Here is a 19,017-nt window from a genome sequence, read left to right as displayed (position 1 = left end):
TACAATTGTTTTCTTCTCAGAAGTCAAACTTCTGTATGAAAATGTTGTACCTCTGAGTGTGACATGCTTATAAATTAAACATGAACATTCAAATCTAAGCCAACTTTTATTTACTCAGATAGGACGGGCTAGTCAGAATTCTCTACTTCATCTACAGTTGTTGTCTGCTTACAACGTCAACTTCATGTGGGAAGTTTAGTTTCTACCATTGACTCCTGAATGCTGTCTTTTTTATGTAGTTTTTAAACTGAAGGGAGTTAGCACATAAATCCTAAGTTTGTCTTCAGAAGCCTCTTACCCTATAACCAGTTTTGCCTTAGTCCTCCTAATGCAGACAAGTGTGTATATGATGTATTTTGAGCTAGGTTTGCCTGAGGACACACTGACATGGAACATCCACTGATCAGTGAAGAAACTATAATGAAATCATCAACATTGCCCACTGTGTGTTAAAACTTCAATTGATGACCCAACGTCAGTTGGAAATGGCCATAAACACTTTCATTATCTTTATGTAGTAGCATTATGAAGAAAAGGCAAAATACTGCATAAGCAATTAGAAAAGCAATGTGACACAAGGGATATATAAGCGGCAAATAAAAATTGAACGTGGCCATAGGTTGATGACTAATGCTCTTTAGATTGTGACAATGACTTACTTGAAAGTTGTTCTTAAATAGATGTGCTTCCAGCTCATCTTCAGGCCACATCATTTGTTTTTAGGATACCTGTAGGGTCTGTTAGAAATCCTGGATAAATAGGGAAGTTTGCTTGCAGAAGAAAAAAACGAACTCTGAAGATATGACTGAGATATACACTGTGTTTGTGACAGCATCATTTTTAAACTGTAGAAAGTCTACTAAGAAAGCAAAGAAATTTGTCTTTGTATTTTAGTTAGATGGTCTTTGCCACAGTGACGGCATTGACTTAGAAAGATCACACATTCGATGAAAATAGTCTTTGGTAGATCCCTCTGAATTTTAGTTTCTTTAGTTCAGTTTTTATTGAATGAAATAAAAAGAAAGACGAATAGATGACGACATCGTTGGAAAAAGAAATAACTTTGCCGGTGTGTTAGGGGGTGTATGCATCACTGAGAGGCACTAGTGGGAGGCTATAGACGTCACTGGCGTGGTATTGGGTTTAAAGGATCATACTTGGATATCAAAGAAATGGAGCAGTCTACTTTGGGGAATGGGGCTTTGTGTCTGGGATATGAAAGCTAATTGACTTACAAATGCGCTAAATAAACCATGACGTTACACTTTGTGTTGTTTTTGTTTTGATCACCAAATGCTTGTGAAATAGAACGGATGGAGTAGGTAGGGCAAGTGGCCCCAAGATGGACAGTTCAAAATGGAGATGAAGAAGCTTTACTTTGTTTTGATGAGGAGCCTGGCTTCATGTGTCAGTCTTAAAATCTAGTTTAATTGATGTAAGGGGGCGGGCGGGCTGGGTGAACCATTGTAAGATGTCTGCTTCATTCATGTAAGCCATGGGCTGGCTGGCTGGCTGGCTAGCTAGCTAGCTGCAAACCTTGCTTGCATGCCAACGTTTTTAGATTGCAGATTTGATTGTTGCTGATGTTATGTAGCATCCATTGAGACATGGTTGTATTATGGACCTACTACGGTCCATGGTTGTATTATGGACCTACTACGGTCCATGGTTGTATTATGGACCTACTACGGTCCATGGTTGTATTATGGACCTACTACGGTCCATGGTTGTATTATGGACCTACTACGGTCCATGGTTGTATTATGGACCTACTACGGTCCATGGTTGTATTATGGACCTACTACGGTCCATGGTTGTATTATGGACCTACTACGGTCCATGGTTGTATTATGGACCTACTACGGTCCATGGTTGTATTATGGACCTACTACGGTCCATGGTTGTATTATGGACCTACTACGGTCCATGGTTGTATTATGGACCTACTACTGTCCATGGTTGTATTATGGACCTACTACAGTCCATGGTTGTATTATGGACCTACTACAGTCCATGGTTGTATCATGGACCTACTACGGTCCATGGTTGTATTATGGACCTACTACTGTCCATGGTTGTATTATGGACCTACTACAGTCCATGGTTGTATTATGGACCTACTACAGTCCATGGTTGTATCATGGACCTACTATGGTCCATGGTTGTATTATGGACCTACTACGGTCCATGGTTGTATTATGGACCTACTACGGTCCATGGTTGTATTATGGACCTACTACGGTCCATGGTTGTATTATGGACCTACTACGGTCCATGGTTGTATTATGGACCTACTACGGTCCATGGTTGTATTATGGACCTACTACGGTCCATGGTTGTATTATGGACCTACTACGGTCCATGGTTGTATTATGGACCTACTACGGTCCATGGTTGTATTATGGACCTACTACGGTCCATGGTTGTATTATGGACCTACTACGGTCCATGGTTGTATTATGGACCTACTACGGTCCATGGTTGTATTATGGACCTACTACGGTCCATGGTTGTATACAGTCAAATCTACAAGTAAAGACTGCTCAAGGTAGACAAATGAGGTAGTCTTCATTGGCTGGCGGTCTTTTTGTTCCAGTCTCCAGTAGGAGAGTTTTCAATGAGAAACCTTGTTCAAAGGCAACAGTGATCTGGTCCTTCTAAACAGGTTGATCTTTCTATACAGGTGGTTGCTACATGCAGTAGGTTTGAAACCTCTCTCTGTAATCAGATGATCATATTTTGAGGATGATTTTTCAGATTGCATGATGATGGTGGAATTTTCCAGTTATCTGATGTAATGAATAGATAGCTGTTGAAATTACTCTCATTCTATTATTTTGAATAGTATGTGATACTTTTTAGACATCTTTGTAAGATTCACTCTATGAGCTATGAGTATTGTAATTCAGAATACAAATGACCCAAATTTTAGGGCTAGCTTAAGTAGGAAAATCATTAGATACATGAGGCATCATGATAAGGAAATATATATATATATGAGGTCTTATGGTGAATTTGTTTAATTTGTATTATTCTTGGTTTCTTTGTTTGTTTTCTTATCAATTCTATTGATTTAATTCCTGCATTTATCTTGAAATAGAGTTTCTTTAGTAGAATAAAGATTCCATTGATCGTATTTGGTGTGATCAGGTTTGATTTATATTTTGGGGGGGAATCCAGTAAAGAAAAGGCTGCTGACAAGAGAAGAGAGATATTTACTAATTGATCTAGATCATCTATATAGGTCACTAAATGATGCTCATCCATCCCTTGACTCGAAACGAAAGATGGATTCTGTTCGGATCAGGTGAATGTAAAGCCGAGAGGCGAGAGAAGGTGTTTCTCTGAATCAATCTACATTGCTTGGGAATCACCTGAAATTGGAGCAATAGTTTTCAGGCAAATCAAATTACAGGTCTTGAGATTGCGGCTCTGGTAATACGACCCTTTCTTACTTTCTCCAAGTCTGCGAACGTCCTGCTGTCATTTCCATCTTCTCTCCGTCTGTCCTATTTCTCTCTCCGTCTGTCCTATTTCTCTCTCCGTCTGTCATGGAATACTAGCATCCTGTTGCTGTTCTTCTTCCATCTAATTATCTCACCTGTCCTGTCTCTTATACCTTGTATTTCATGTCAGGTTGATATCTAGCCATTTGATATTTTCTTCATTTAGTATGTATCAATATGGGAGGGGTATGCTTATAACTCATACTTTCATGCAATTTGGACTTTTTTGTTGTTGTAATACGTCCTTTATACTAGCTCTTTAAGTTCTCAACAAAGAGGGCACATAACATCATTTCCCAGGTATGAATAACATTTCTTATTACTATAAAGAATATCAGTTGCCATTTTGTTCTTTCTTATGTACATACCATTTAATTTTCACCTTTCTTTTTTATATAGAATCTTTCCATTCTTTGTATCATTGTTTTAAAACACCATTTAATGACAATTTCAGATTTCCCTGTTTGAAGAAGTAGAGTTCCTTTTCATTTACTAAAGTTTATATTACATCATAATACCATGCACAGAGAGACTTCAGCGAGTGAGTTGAATGATGTGTAATATAAATAATCTGTTTATCACATATTGATGGATGTTCCTCAGAGACCTACTGCATCGATATGTTTGTTTTCATGTAGAGGAACATTTGTAATATATCTCTTTCGCGGAAGAAAAGAGTTGAAGGTTATAGGAATTTCACATTCCTTTTTTTCTTCCAGGCAACTTCGGGAGATGCAGCAGGGGAAGCCAATTTTATTCTTTCATACTTTGTATCCTATGTGCCATTCTATTGTACCTTCTATTGTATGTTTGAAAGATACTGGAAGATACAGTAAATTATATATTTATTTCAAATTCTTGTCATTTTTGTCTGTTCCATCACAGGGAGGAGGAATTAGAGGAGAAAGAACGTCTTCAGAAACAGATCGAAGATGACAAGGATGAAAGGCACGCTAAGGAGGTGGAGCATCTTCAAGCAAGGGTAAGTAAGGAAGATAAAACAAGATGTGCTGATCAAGAATGATGGAAAAACATGAGAAGATTGAAAAATATCATAAAGAATAAAGAAAAATAATGAAATTGATACTTGGAAAATGATTAATATATAAGCTGTGAGCTGGAATCAGGTGTTTTAAGTTAATGGCATGAATATTGTTGATAAAAGGAAAGATATAAGGTTATAATAAAGCAAGAGAAATGAAACATAATGAAACTTGAAAGCAAACGAGAACAGAATAATAAAAGTATTACTTGGAAAATATTGAAAAGTTACTGAGTGGGAGAGATAAAGTTTATTTGGTGATGACGAGAGATGCACTGAGGAACAAGCCATGATGTAAGTCAGGAGAACTATCACCTAGAAATGAGAGTTACAATGAAGCAAGGTTGACAAGAAACGGCATTAACTCCTATATGCCATTTAGGCTCTCCATAGATGATGTAGAAACATAGCAATACCATCTCAAAGTGACAAACATACATGTATCATCCAAGAAAGCTTGTTAAATTATGAGCAAGGGTCGTCCAGTTGGGAGTGATTAAGTTTCTTTCATTGAAGGTTTGGAGGAAATGACATAGATGTCAAAGAATGAGAAGAAAAGATTTTATGTGGGTCAGTAGTTGAATGGACAGAGGAAAAGAGACCAACGGACAAACAGATACATGCAGACAATAGGATGAGACAGCTAGGAAAGAGAGTGATGAGAATGAAGATGAGAGCTGTCATGTCAAGCAAGTATCGTATTTTATGCAGGTCAAGGAAAGATGGTGAAAATGAGAAATGAACTTCAAAATAGATCTCTGGGGAGCAAAACATTTCAACCCCCTTTCACATTCTGAAATAAGAGCACTGTTAATGTCATGAGTAACTTGGAAGATAGGTTGAACTGGCTTCTGTTAGCTCATGTCAATTTGTATTAAGTTTGTTTTTCCCTTTGAGGAGGAACATTGACTCTCTAAAACATAAGTGTCATGTCAGAGGACTGTCTCTTTGTGATGGGCCATAGGTATACTTCCTAGCACAATTATATATACACACTTATGTAACAGAGCCCCTGTGGGGTAAAGATTAATTAAAGTGCTATTTCATAAGTGTGAATCGGTTATATAAGAGTTCTCTTAGAGGCACTTTCTACCAAGTGACTACGGTACCTCTTAGTGGTAGTCCATGGCAGTACTTCCCGTCACAGTTATGATTACAGACTTTCACATCAAGGTTTGTTGGGATCCAGATTAAAACTTATAATTCAAGTGCGAACGGGGTGTCATATTGAGAGCGAAATCGTGATTGTTCCAGTATTTTCTGTCCATCAGCTTGAATAGAATGGTTTCATATTACACGGTTGACAACTTGACATATTTAATGAAAAACTGGTTCTTGTGTCATTTGTGTGTTTAGTTGGATATTAGGACATGCTCTCAGGGCTTTTTTCTAAATTAGTATAGCTTTTCATAGAAACGTCATGTTAACCTTGAAATGCAAATGAAATTCAGTCAAGAGAGATATCATTTCTAGATATCCATCTTACATGTTATTAATCTCCCTAGGGGTAAAGCCTCTGGTTACGGGTGAAAGCTCTAATCTCCTAATTTGTTCAGCTCTTCTTTTGGCCTCTTCCAGGTTTTCTGTAGGGTGAAATTGAAAATTGTGTCAAAATGTGGCTAAGGGAATAGATACGTTCATATAGGTGTCACACTTATATCACAAATTGTACATCCCTGTTTACACCAGCTTTATCTTCAGTAAGATAATTCATATTTTCTACATATGCATAATGTTTTTTCATACTTGCATGTTTTGATTTGAGGAGATGGTATGCTAATAGTAATAAAATGGATATTCTCTAACCTTTTAACAATATTTTGATAAGTTAATTCTTAAATTGACAATTTAGGCTATGTTTATGTAATAATAAAATAATAACGGTGACTTCTTATTTAGCCCAAATGTCCGTCACCTTGTGACGCTCTTGGCGCTTCAACATTATTACCCCTGTCATAGCTGGCAGCCAATTATGTACTGCTCTGGCATATCAGGTAACCATAACCTGGGTGAAGAGTGGACGTTAGTGCCAGGGAAGATCTTTGATATGTCCCCAAAATGTCTTTTGAAAGGTCATTATAAGAGGAGGATGTCTTTTCTATGTTCTGAACTGAGCACTCATGTGTGAACAATCTCATGAAATGATATAACATGATATGAGAAAAAAACAAAAATGTTCCCCATGTTGCTAGGTTATTGAGAATTGAGAACTTTGACACAATTTCCAAATAGCGTTTTAGATCAAATCTTGATCCAGATAAAGAAGACGAAGACAATGGTCGAGCAATATCGTCTTGACGTTTTAATGGGAAAGAGACGTAGCTCTGGGCTTTTCAGTATAATTAGATTGGATACAGAGGCCTGGGTGTATGGTCAGATAGAGAGAGAGAGAGAGAAAGGGAGAGAGAGAGAGACAGAAGGGGGAATTGATAGACGGATAGAAAAAAGAAGAAATGGAATAAATTATTGATTGAAATGAGAAGTTGATACCATTACTTGGCAGATTAACCGCGGACAGTGACCAATGATGCTATACCTACAGGGTAGGTGATATTGTCTGCGGTCAATTTTTTTGTAAACTCTACTGTGGAAGCATCTTTTTTGATAAAACAACGATTGATAGTTCGTTCTCACCTCATTTTCTAATATTGTACAATCAGTTTCTCTTTCTCTGTCACTGTTTATCACCCTATCTCTCTTATTTCATATATCCCCGCTCTCTCTCTCTCTCTCTCTCTCTCTCTCTCTCTATATATATATATATATATATATATATAAATAAAACTATCTAGAGAAGAACTCAAAATAAATTTGTAAGTTTCAAGTATATCAAAACAGATCACTTGTTTCATCTATCTAATTATCTCTTTACATTTTCTCTCTTTTTCTCCTTTTTCTCCATATATTCCTCTATATCTCGCTTTGCACATCATTTGTATTTTGCCATGTCTTTCTACTACTCCCTCTCCCTCTCCCTCCCTCTCTCCCTCCCTCTCTCTCTCCCTCCCTCCCTCCCTCTCTCTCTCCCTCTCTCCCTCTCTCTCTCTCTCTCTCTCTCTCTCTCACTCATCTTTATGCTCCTCTAAAATGATTGTATCTACTCTCTCTCTCTACTTTGTTTTTACATTTCCAACTCTCATTACGTCCATCCTAATAAAGCCAACAGCTAGGTTTGACGTCATTCTTTAGGAGCAATGGAAACACCTCCCTTCAGTTGTTTACTGTGTATTGATTGTCATGTGATAACATTGAACTGTAATTCACCAGCAATTAGTCTCTCATTGTTAGGTCTAATACAGAAACTGAGCTCTCCATAGCCTTGCTTGGTTAGGAGTAATTAGAAGGGAGAAAAGTAAAATCACGTTCAACAAGTTCTCATAATGAAACCTCTATCGTCATATCCTGTAAAGGAAAAAATTGTTTATATGTCACCATGCTTACATTGGCATTGTCAAGAAATTATGAAATATAAAACAATAGGAGAATTGACATTTTAAGTAAAGCATGTACATGTACTCTGAAGCTCTTTCCTCTTTCTTTTTTGTTAAACTTGCAATTAAAGAAAAAAAAAAAAAAATCCAGAATACCGTAAATCACTTGGTACATTTGCAACAATTTGTTTTTCCGTTTTCCTTTCTCTGTATCATTTTTTGGTTTTAATTGCAATCTTGTTTCCGCAGTGTTATTTCATTGATTTTAGATCATTTCATTTACATCTAACTCTCATTTGTGTTTATTGTTCAGATACAAGAGTTAGAATCATCGATGAGCAATCAGACTAAACTAACCAATGGCTGGACAGCATCAGCACCTCATAGGGAGATAGTAGGGGATTCCCCTTCTAGTTCACCTGACAATGGTGGTAAGTTACAGGTGGTAGAGGTATTTTACAGAACGCTCTTTTTATGTTATGATTATTTCGTCTAAAGTTTTGGGGTCTTTTATTGTGCTGAATAATCCATGCTCACTTCCATAGAATAAAAGAAATAGTGAAAATCTAATAATCAATTTCTGGGTCAAACTCTAATTTCATACCGGTAGTTCATTGGATATAATTTGAATAGGTTTTTTTCCCCAGTTCAGGCTATTATTTATATGTAATGACTGACTTTTAAAAAAAAATTAGGTCATTCATTTTGTTGAATGGAATTCTCCATTGGCTAGATTAGGATTTAAATTATTGGGTCGCAAGATCGATGGTTCATGTTTAAAAATTTATTGCTACTTTGATTTTTTTTTTTTGGGGGGGGGGGGGGGAGGATTTTGTTTAGTGCAGATTGTTCATGCAGAGTTCATTGTCTATGGTGAAGCAGATAGTGGTGTACACATCAATTTAGCACTTCACTGCAAAGATGTGTCCATCTGCGCTCACCTTCAATATTCATGTTCATGTTTATATTTCTCACAGAATAGTAGAATAGAACAGAATACTATCTTCTTTTTAAAGAGGGGCAATACAAATTTGCACTCATTTAAACTCAGAAAGTCAATGGAGAATATATTATGGCATTATTATAACCCTCTGTCAAGAAACATTTAGTCAAAATATGATTCCATTGTCAGTAATGACAATTAGTTTTTCATTAGAAACAAAAGTAGCATTCACAGCTCTGTAAAAGTGAAAGTTGAAATGGTAGTTGCTTCAATGTAAGATGTTTTGTTTGATGGAAAATTTTACTATGATATTTTTTATTATCCTGCATTTGTGTTATATATTATGTACCCGACCACTATCATTTATTTGATTATTGTTATTACCCCTAAGCATGGATCAATTGAATGTTTGATATAACATACTTCAAGTTGGAAGAAGAAAAGTTTTTTGATTTAAATACTCTTTTAGATTTCTTTCAGTAATATTTCAAAGATATTTATTTATAGATCTAGTTAAGTGTGGTTTGCATTGCTTATAGATGTATGCACAAAAGGTTTAATATCATTTTTCCCCCTCAATATTTTGTTTTTGTTAATTTTTTTTGCTCAGACAAAAATGTGCAAAGTTGAAGTCATACGCTTCACCACTCGTAAACGTCATTATTATTATCACAATCATCAGTTTTGTCATCATTGTCATTGTGTTCGCCATTGGTCTTCACAGTTAATCGGCGTCATCATCATAAATTAATCATGATCGATATCATATCATTCATCATCATCATCTTCACCATCATCATCATTATCAATATCCATCATTGTCACCATCACTACCTCCACCACCATCTTCACCATCATCATTTTCATCATCAACACCACCACCACCACCATCATTGTCATTATCATCATCATCCCATTTTCTTCATCATCATCATCATTTTCTTCATCATCATCAGCAGCAGCAGCAGCAGCAGCAGCAGCAGCAGCATCTACTTAGACATAATTACTTCAGCCAACATTACAACAGTATTTCTAAAAGCCACTGATTGTCGAAACTGTACTCTTTAAAAAAAAACTTAGTCTACTTTAGAAATCTAAACCAAGCATTCCTTTCTTTAAATACTCTTGCATTTTTCTTTCTGTGGTGTGTTGTAAAACCTCTTTCCTCCCCCCCTCCTCTAGATGAAGATGTTGTACTTCTAAGGCAGGCGCAGGTTCCATCTTTTGAAGCTATATTGGAAGCACAGGGAAAGGAATTGATAGTAGATGAAACATCAGAAGGTATGCCATGGAAATAAACTCTCCTAACTGAGCAAGCTTCTTCATTTTCAGCTCTGATCACGAACTAACCAACTTGATTCTAAACTACTAACCTTGAATCTTGGCTGTATTCACACATATCTAGCTCAGGGTCGACACCGAGCTGTGACCCAGTTTAACTCATCAAATTCATGTATTAATGCTCTTCACTTTAAAGGCAATGGGAAAGGAGAATTGGTGTGGACTTTAAATGACCAACCTTGGAAAATTGGAAAATTAATACTTGGAATCAAATTGATGTGAATCAGCCAGTGTATTCTCCTACTAACTGCTCTTGAACTCTTGTCTAACTCTTTTTAACCAAAGCGCATCTTTCTCTAATCTTTGCTCCTTAAAATACTACTATTTTTAAATATAGTTCAGCTATTGAAAAATGCATTATCCTCTCTTCTGTAATGAACACAGTTTATAGTCAATGACATTCTTTAAAGTTTTCTAAAAAATAGTTTGATACAAATGGTACTTTTGGTACTGTGGAAATCGGATAGTTAAAATATGAGTTTTTGATTAAAATGGTTGATAACATGGTTACTTAAATTTAGGTGAATTAGACATGGATTTTAGAGATGTAGAGGATAAAAAGAATTCTTGATGCTACTAATAAACTAGGAAAGATTCCTACTTGTGAGGGAATGTCTAAACATAGAATTAGTTTACTTCCCTGCATTCGCATTTTCCTTATTTCTAGCCTGATGCATTTAAGCTCTTCTTGCACTATATAACTGCTCCTTGCTTGACTAACTTCTTTCTTGCTCTTATAAATGAACTTAATTCCCCTGCACAGTCCTGAATTCCTAAGTCATTACTTTGTTATTGAATACCTTTTATAGAGTTAATGAAAATAGGATTGAGGTGGATAAAGGAACTGAACAATTTACGTATTAAATGAATTATTAAAAAACCAATTAGAGTAATATCGAGTTCAGTTCATGTACCTTTTTGCATGCCCTAGACTCAATATTACTTCAATATCAGTGAGGATACATGCACAAACATTAGCAGTTCCTGCTATCATAAATTGTATAAATGATTATTGAAAAGTTTTTTGTGTGTTACAATGCACCATCATGACTAAGAAGAATCTAGAGAGGTTTAAGTCAACTTAAAATTGAGGTGAAGGAAATCTTTTAAAACTTTTTTGTTTTTGTTTTTGGTTGATACCTGTCATTTGAGATTTGTACTACAACATTGATACCAGATAAGTGCTTAGAGTTTGTTTTGATAATTTTAGTCTTCTGAAATGTATCCCTTCCCCTTCTTAAAATAATAAAAAACATTCAAGATATAAAGATGAAAAAACATGTAGAGAATCTAAAGACACATAATGCAACATGACAGCAATAGCAAAGGGACTATAACAGAACAAAAATGACAACAAAAAGCTTTCTCTCTTTCAACTAACATGTCATTAAATCAACTATTTATTATTTAATTATTCCATCGCCATCTGTCTGTCAAACAAAAGCTGTTTTCTACCTCTGCTCTGCTTTGCTTTTCTTTAAACTGCTTCCATCATAATGTTGATTTTATTAAACAATGTTTGTTATATGTTTATTTTGTATCGCGATGTTCATTGTATTTGAAGGAAGATGTTTGTTTGCTGTCCAGTATCCTTATGTATACTCTACCATGTATACAGTATCATGTTTAATGTCGTGTTATTAATACATTTCATATCAGAATCATTTTCAGATTTTTAAATACATTATTTAATAAGCAATCATGATTATTACCATGTGAAACAAGAGACTAATTTTTCTCAATTTTTTCAAGAGTCAAATATCTTGAAGAAACGATAGTCACAATACTGATATATAATTTAAATACAGTTAACATAACATACATGCTTATAGTCAAGAATACATTATTTTTTTGTTTGGTTGATATATTGGTGAAATACATGTAACTTTATGTTTTGATGACATTCATATTAATATATTTAATATCTTATTGTTGAATATATGTCCACTTATCACAAACCTCATTCATCTACTTTTCATCTATCTCTATATCTATTTTCTCAATTGCAATATATCTCTGTCCTATGCCGTTGTTTACTTTGTCAATTCATGTACAACGCTCTTCCTTCTGAATTTGTCTTTTCAATTCATGTATTTTGTTCTGTACTAAATAGCTTTTGACTCATTGTTTTAATGGCTTTTTCATAACACATCCTATTGTTTCTACTGTTTTTTACATTGATAAAGCAAATCTAACTCTTACATACTGCAAACTACTTCATACATATGCTTTCTTTTATTTATTTCTATTTTAACGGTACTATTAGAGATTTAAAATGCAATGAAGCCAAATCATTCCTCAAGTATTCACTTGGGATATGCAGTAAATAGCAAAGAATATACAGGAATGCTAAATATATTATTCATTGCTGATATAGTATCGAAAATAATATCGCTAGTGACATTCGTTTGTCTCGCAATGTATGGTCAACAAGGGATCTAAACATGAAGTGTAGTATATATCAGTTTCATGTTGCTTTTTCCACTCATGTTAAACAATTGCACAACAATTTTTTACCAAACAAAATTTAAAAAGTAGCAAAATTTTGCTTTAACACACCAATAATAAACCTTTGCTTTAAAACTTTCAAAATGTCTTGCTAATATATAACATTATGAAACAAATACATGGGTGATTCAACATTTGTTAATGAAAAACTTTAAAATGTTAAAATAGTTACATTTGTCTTCACCTGATAATGCCACATTGCTTGTATATTGCTATTTCATATTCTTATATCATTCTATATCTACATCTCTCTCATTTTATTTTTTTCTTTCATTCTTATAATGATTAATTATTTTCATCTCTATTTCTTTTTCATCCTTTTGTTTAATTGAATCTTTTTCCTCGGATGTTCTGAAAACATTCCTCTAATCTCTTTTCTTCTTCTTCTGCAAGTTAATTATTATAAGTTCATCTTCCCTCTATCTTTCTCTCTCTTTCTCTGTCTCTCTCTGACTCTCTCTATCTCTGTCTCTCTCTCTGTCTCTCTCTCTCTCTCTCTCTCTGTCTCTCTCTCTCTGTCTCTCTCATTTCACCATATTTCTCCTCCATTTTGAATCATGATATATATCTCCTCATCATCATCCTCCTCCTGATTAACACTTGTTATGTAATTCATAAATAAACAGACTTTGAATGGGACTTCGACATGGGCCATCTTATTTGTGGTAAGAAGCTAGAAGTGTAATCGATAAAGTCAAGATGACTAGCTGATCGAGTCATAATCTATTGACTTGATCCAACCAGTTCCAATGCATGGCATGTGTGTCTTGATTTGGACCTCTGAAGGTGGAATGATCGTGGAATGACGTGACTTGACTTGATGTTTAGTTTGCATGTTTGTACGAATCATTCAACCTCCATTGCACATTACCCTATTTGTACATCAAATCCTTTTTCCAACAAATTGTTAGATGTCATACATTTTTCTATAACAAACATATTAAATTATATAAATGGTATACACTCTGAGTCTAAAATTCCTTCACAGTAACAGGGCCTTGTTGTATAATATTGAAAAAATGTGGAATAGGTAAGAATGAATACATCAATACCCATTTACACAATCTAGGGATTTAAGTTATTGCACAATTTCTGGATGTCAAAGATTTGATTAGTAAGTCAGAGATGCACCATTTAACTGAACTTTTAATGGCCTACTTATTGATGTAGCCTTTTATCAGAGTAAGTGATAAGTTAATACTAATTTACTAGTTCCATCAAAAGGGTTGGGTTGGAAGATGTGTTACAAGTTTTTTTTTTAAACAGAAAATCAACGTACAATATTCTCCTACCAGACTCCTATTTGCCTCCCATGTACCCACATACCCCAGTGACCCAGTCCAATCATTTATGTTTATTTTAATTTTGATATATTCATGTATTCATCAGTTGATATCTTGTTACATGTAGCATGTCACACACTATTGGTATGTGTTTTATATTGAATTTTCAGAATATTTATGGACATAAATCGCAGCTCAATGCTTTACTTTTGTTCATTTTAAAGTCATATACAGGGCTGTTCAGCAAGGATATTCTTTCAACTTTGCTTCATTTGTCTTGTTGCTTTTTTTTTCATCCCTCAAAAAAGAAAAATCATTGGGGCTGTCTTGGAATTATTTGATTAATTAATACTACTTAGCCAGTAGGTAGAGATCAAATTATTATTGAATATGACAACTTTGTAATTATATATTTAGACCACAGAAGAAATGACACTTAAAGAGAATTTGAAAACACATAGATATGGAGTAGAAAATAACCCATCTACCAGTATGTTGTTTGTGAAATTAACAAATAGGTAACAGAAGAGACAGTATTTCTTGTTGATAGTGTGTGAAGATAACCTGTTATATTTACAGTTAGTATTGAGAAACCTCCCCTGATGTCAAGTAGTTTTGCAGTGTTATTATAACACAGGAGGTGGATATCTAGTTTCATTGGTTTAATAGGAAAGTTCACAAGTATTTTGTTAATATAATGGGTTTTAAAGTAGCCCCACGAAGAATCAAAAGTGTTTTGAATTGATGCAAAACTCATATCATTGCGAAAGGAAAGCCTTGCCGATCAAATACAACAACTCTTCTCTTCAAAATATGTTTGGGGCCCGCAATAATCAACTCTCAAAAATGTTAGTTTTGAGATCCAGGTTTTCTGCCTTCAGCGGTCCTTTGTAGAGCGTCAATATTTGTGACGTCACATACGGGACACGGCTGGCTAGCTGCATACTGCTACACGGCACTGAGCTGTTTGTCCAGTGTGTGACGTCACTATTCAGAGCTCGCTATGCTTGTGTGTTTGGCTTACGTTCAGGGGCGTTTGGGGGTCTAAGAAGAGTCTTGAAAAATTGGATTTTACGCCTTTCCATGATATCTATATGATTTCTCAGCAAATTATTCGTGTTTTTCAAGAGAAAATCTTTCCATCCATATGTAATTTGTTCTAATTATGAGTTGTTAGTGAATTTTCTTTGTGTAGCTCCTTTAAAGGAAAATATGTTCAGAGGTAGTATGCAGGGCACACGGGTACATTGTTGATTTTGATTAAAGTCAATCTTTTTTAAATTATCTAATATCTGTAGAGAGCATGAAGGATGCTGACTCTGTGTAAAAGGATAAAAATTAAACCCTTTTATTTCTCAGCAGACCATATATTGTCTTAGAGTATTATGTAGAAAGAGAGTTTAACTACCTTCTCTAAATCACATTTAGCAATGTAGTTTCAAAAATGGAAAAGGATTCACATAATATCATGTAAAACTGTTACTTAACTTATAGTTGGAAACTTTTCATAAGGTTTCATGAAATGCCGGGAAAAGAATTCAATATTTTGAGATCCCCCCCCCCCCCCATCTGCCCTGTTAACTTGGACTGTTTCTATTTTTGCTATTCCAATTTTCACTTGCTTGTAACTTCTTTCTTCAGATGTTATCACTACTCTCATGAATTCAGCCAGGTACAGGTTCCTTTATTAAAGCCATATGTGGAATGGTGTAGTGTATATTGCCTGTCTCATCCATTGAACTCATTACCATGGTTACGTACCCTCCTGATGATCTAAGGTCTGTTCTCTTCTGACCTCTCTCTCTCATCAGCTCCCCTCCAGTCAGCTCCACCCTCGTCTCGTGTTCAGGAACACGACGATGACGATGATCAATCAGATAATGAATCAGACAGTGATCTCTCAGGGACGGAGGGAACGTATCATATCTCAGGGTTACCAGATGACGATGAAGAAGAGGAAGAAGAAAAGGAGGAGGAGGAGACGGAAGGACTAGGTAGTGAAATGGCCTATGAGGTTAGTTTGCGTAGAAGACACAGACCTTGTTTAATTTATAAAATAAGAGGTAATGATAAAAGCACCATTAAGTGGACAAAAATAGCTGTTGATCAATTCAGTAAAGAAGGTTTTTCAGTCAACAAGGAAGATGTGAATTGGTGGTCAAGTGGTTCAGTTTCTGGTCTCCTATTACTGAGACCTGTTTTCTAATCCTTGATCTCATCTTTGTGAACCCTTTACCTCCTTAGTTTACTAACAGCACATGTAATTGAAGGCCTTGGTCAACATAGGTCACACAGGTTTAATTAGTCTATGTGGCACAATACATAATATTAATTAAATTTAAAAGTCTAGAGAGATTCTGTTTCTGGCAAGCAAAGAGATAAACGATATTCCTCTTTAAAGACATAATATTTGATCAAGACTCAAAGATCTGAATAAACTCTAACCCATTGACACACGTCTTGTCATTTATAGTATGACAAAGTAAAAGTAGAATTGTAGTTATGAGAAACAATGTTTGTTAGCAGATTCTGAATGAAAGATGTAAGTCATTTTTTCAGAAGGTTGTTAGAGTTTGATTTGATGTTTTCTATCTTTCTTCTAACATCCAGGTGTTTAATGCCTTGATGCCCGACTCATCGCGTCTCGATACGAGCGTAGAGAGGTCAAAGATCTCCTTGGTAACCAGCGCTGATAGCCAATTGGCCAGGAGAAGTAGACCTTCACTCTCACATCTACGAGACAGGGCTCAATCCAGTTCAGAGGTGGGTGCTAAACATGATAAGGTGTTAGTGTTAATTGTAATAATGATGGTTATAGAGAAGGCATTATCAAGTGAGGAGTTGGGTGTTGATATGAAATGGTGCTAGTGTTAATTGCAATAATGGTGGTTATAGAGACAAGGCATTAGCAAGTGCAGAGTTGGGTGTTGATATGATATAGTGCTTGTGTTAATTGCAATAATGGTGGTTATAGAGACAAGGCATTATCAAGTGCAGAGTTGGGTGTTGATATGATATAGTGTTAGTGTTAATTTTAATAATGATGGTTTTAGAGACAAGGCATTATCAGCTACAGAGTTGGGTATTGCTATGATGTAGTGCTAGTGTTAATTGTAATAAGGCCTAAACAAAAGAGATGTTGTATTGCCCTTTAAGTGCCAAAACATGGGTCCGTCGGTCAGAAATCTTTCCTTTTTTTTTAACTTTTTTTTTTTTAAAACTCACTCTTTTGGCTGAAATTTTTCAGTTTTTAATGCTTTAATACATTTTTTTTCTATAAAACGGTAAATAAAAAAAAGTTTTGTAAAAAGCCGACCATAGATTTCAAGATTTTGGGGTCGGTCACAAAGGGCAATACAACATCTTTTTTAAAAAGGCCTAATAGTAGTTCTAGAGACAAGGCAATATCAGCTGCAGATTTGGGTGTTGATATGATATAGTGCTAGTGTTAATTGCAATAATGATGGGTTATAGAGAAAGGGTGCATTCCAGTAAAGAAGTGGGTAGTAACTTGATGTGTAAAACAAATATTCTATATGCTATCTTGAAAAGTTTTTATCTTTTTATCCAATCAGCTAATGGATGAACTCGTACCTACAAAAGAAAGCCCACCAATCATAGCAAAGAAACCTCAGCCAATGGAACGTACGCAGATGGTACGTGTCCTTCCCACAATGCCCCCTGGTACTACCAAACCCAGCGAGGTATTACGTAATCAACCGGCCTCTCCTAAGCTCGGCAGGTTCAGAGACGAAGGTCAGAGTTCACCTCCGAGGTCACCGAAGATGGGACGCCCTCAAGTGTCAGAAAAGTGAGTCAATTCTGTCCGCGTAGCACATCAAATATCTCTAACTTTTTCCCATGTTATTCATGAATATTTTTGTAAGGATTTCAGTGATTCAATTCATTTGTTCTTCATTCTAGATTCAAGATTCTTTCTATAAGTCTGTTATCATTGTCACGTGGTTCATATACTAATATTGTGGTTATTTCATAGCACTATTTTATAATCTCATTTCTATGTTTGTCTTACATTCCTTTATAGCTGTCTCTTTGCATTACCAATAATTTCAAACCATTTATTTCTAATATTTGTAATTATATTCCCAAAGGTATTTTGCCTTGATGCTCATATTTTTTATAATTGCTATTCAAAAATGATCTAAAGATAAACTTTTAAAGCTTTATGGCATAATGATTTCCCATTAATTTCTTCACATTGCCAATGCCACTCACAATGTATATCCATGTATGTATTCTTTGGCTCATTCATTTCTCTACCCTGTATGTAAAACACTTTTCTTTCAATAAACATATCGATGCTCTGGTAATATGAATTAACACCTAGCTCCTGTAATCTCTGTTCATGTCGAAAGCTCTTGTTTGTTAAATGCTCTTTCTTTGTATCTGTGTATTTTTTCGATCCTGTTATGTAACAATTTGTACAGAATCTACTACAACCCGTGGATAAGAAGGTAAAAGAAAATCAGCAAAATGGATGTGCGCACTTTGTGTCTTGTGAAAGCTGAATAAAAAGATTGTAGAAATAAGCATTACCTCAAACAAAGATAATATCAAAATACCTTGCTCTAATTATGGAAATGATGTGACAGAAATGGGTCAGATATCATTCAGATAAATTAAAAATGTTATCGGCAGTAATAATCCAGACATATCTAGACAATTTTTGGTGGTGGTTATTTTACCTGACTGCTAAGAAAGCATAAATGCTTGTAAGTAAGCAACCAAACGGTTAACGGCTTTAGGTCCTCTGGTAATGAGTATTAAAGCAACCAAAGGGCACTAGCGCATCAGCTTGGTTTTGAACCCGGGTCACCAGAATACAAGACCACTGCTATACCGACTGAGCTATCGCGCCTCCTATCACGCTGAATAGACATAGAAAGCAAGTTAAAAGAAAAATAATAAAAGGTTGTGTTTATACATCCATTTCCATCTATAT

General features: G+C 35.2%; 1 protein-coding gene across 5 annotated transcripts in view; it reads left to right on the top strand.

Annotated features, from left to right (window-relative positions):
* Window positions 1-19,017, top strand: part of LOC577610 (neurabin-1) — a 73,545-nt gene that overhangs the window by 42,066 nt on the left and 12,462 nt on the right. For 3 of the 5 annotated variants that reach the window (XM_030976488.1, XM_030976513.1, XM_030976507.1), the window contains 7 exons: window positions 4,392-4,488; window positions 8,293-8,410; window positions 10,105-10,203; window positions 13,398-13,436; window positions 15,866-16,068; window positions 16,665-16,817; window positions 17,630-17,865. In XM_030976488.1, the coding sequence (XP_030832348.1) occupies window positions 4,392-4,488; window positions 8,293-8,410; window positions 10,105-10,203; window positions 13,398-13,436; window positions 15,866-16,068; window positions 16,665-16,817; window positions 17,630-17,865 (945 nt within the window). The remainder of the gene's footprint in view (window positions 1-4,391; window positions 4,489-8,292; window positions 8,411-10,104; window positions 10,204-13,397; window positions 13,437-15,865; window positions 16,069-16,664; window positions 16,818-17,629; window positions 17,866-19,017) is intronic. The other 2 variants (XM_030976493.1, XM_030976502.1) reach the window with 2 other exon arrangements.

The sequence above is a fragment of the Strongylocentrotus purpuratus genome, unplaced genomic scaffold (assembly GCF_000002235.5).
Source record: "Strongylocentrotus purpuratus isolate Spur 01 unplaced genomic scaffold, Spur_5.0 spur5_contig_870, whole genome shotgun sequence".
Lineage (NCBI taxonomy): Eukaryota > Metazoa > Echinodermata > Echinoidea > Camarodonta > Strongylocentrotidae > Strongylocentrotus > Strongylocentrotus purpuratus.
This window is presented reverse-complemented; position numbering and strand designations above follow the sequence as displayed.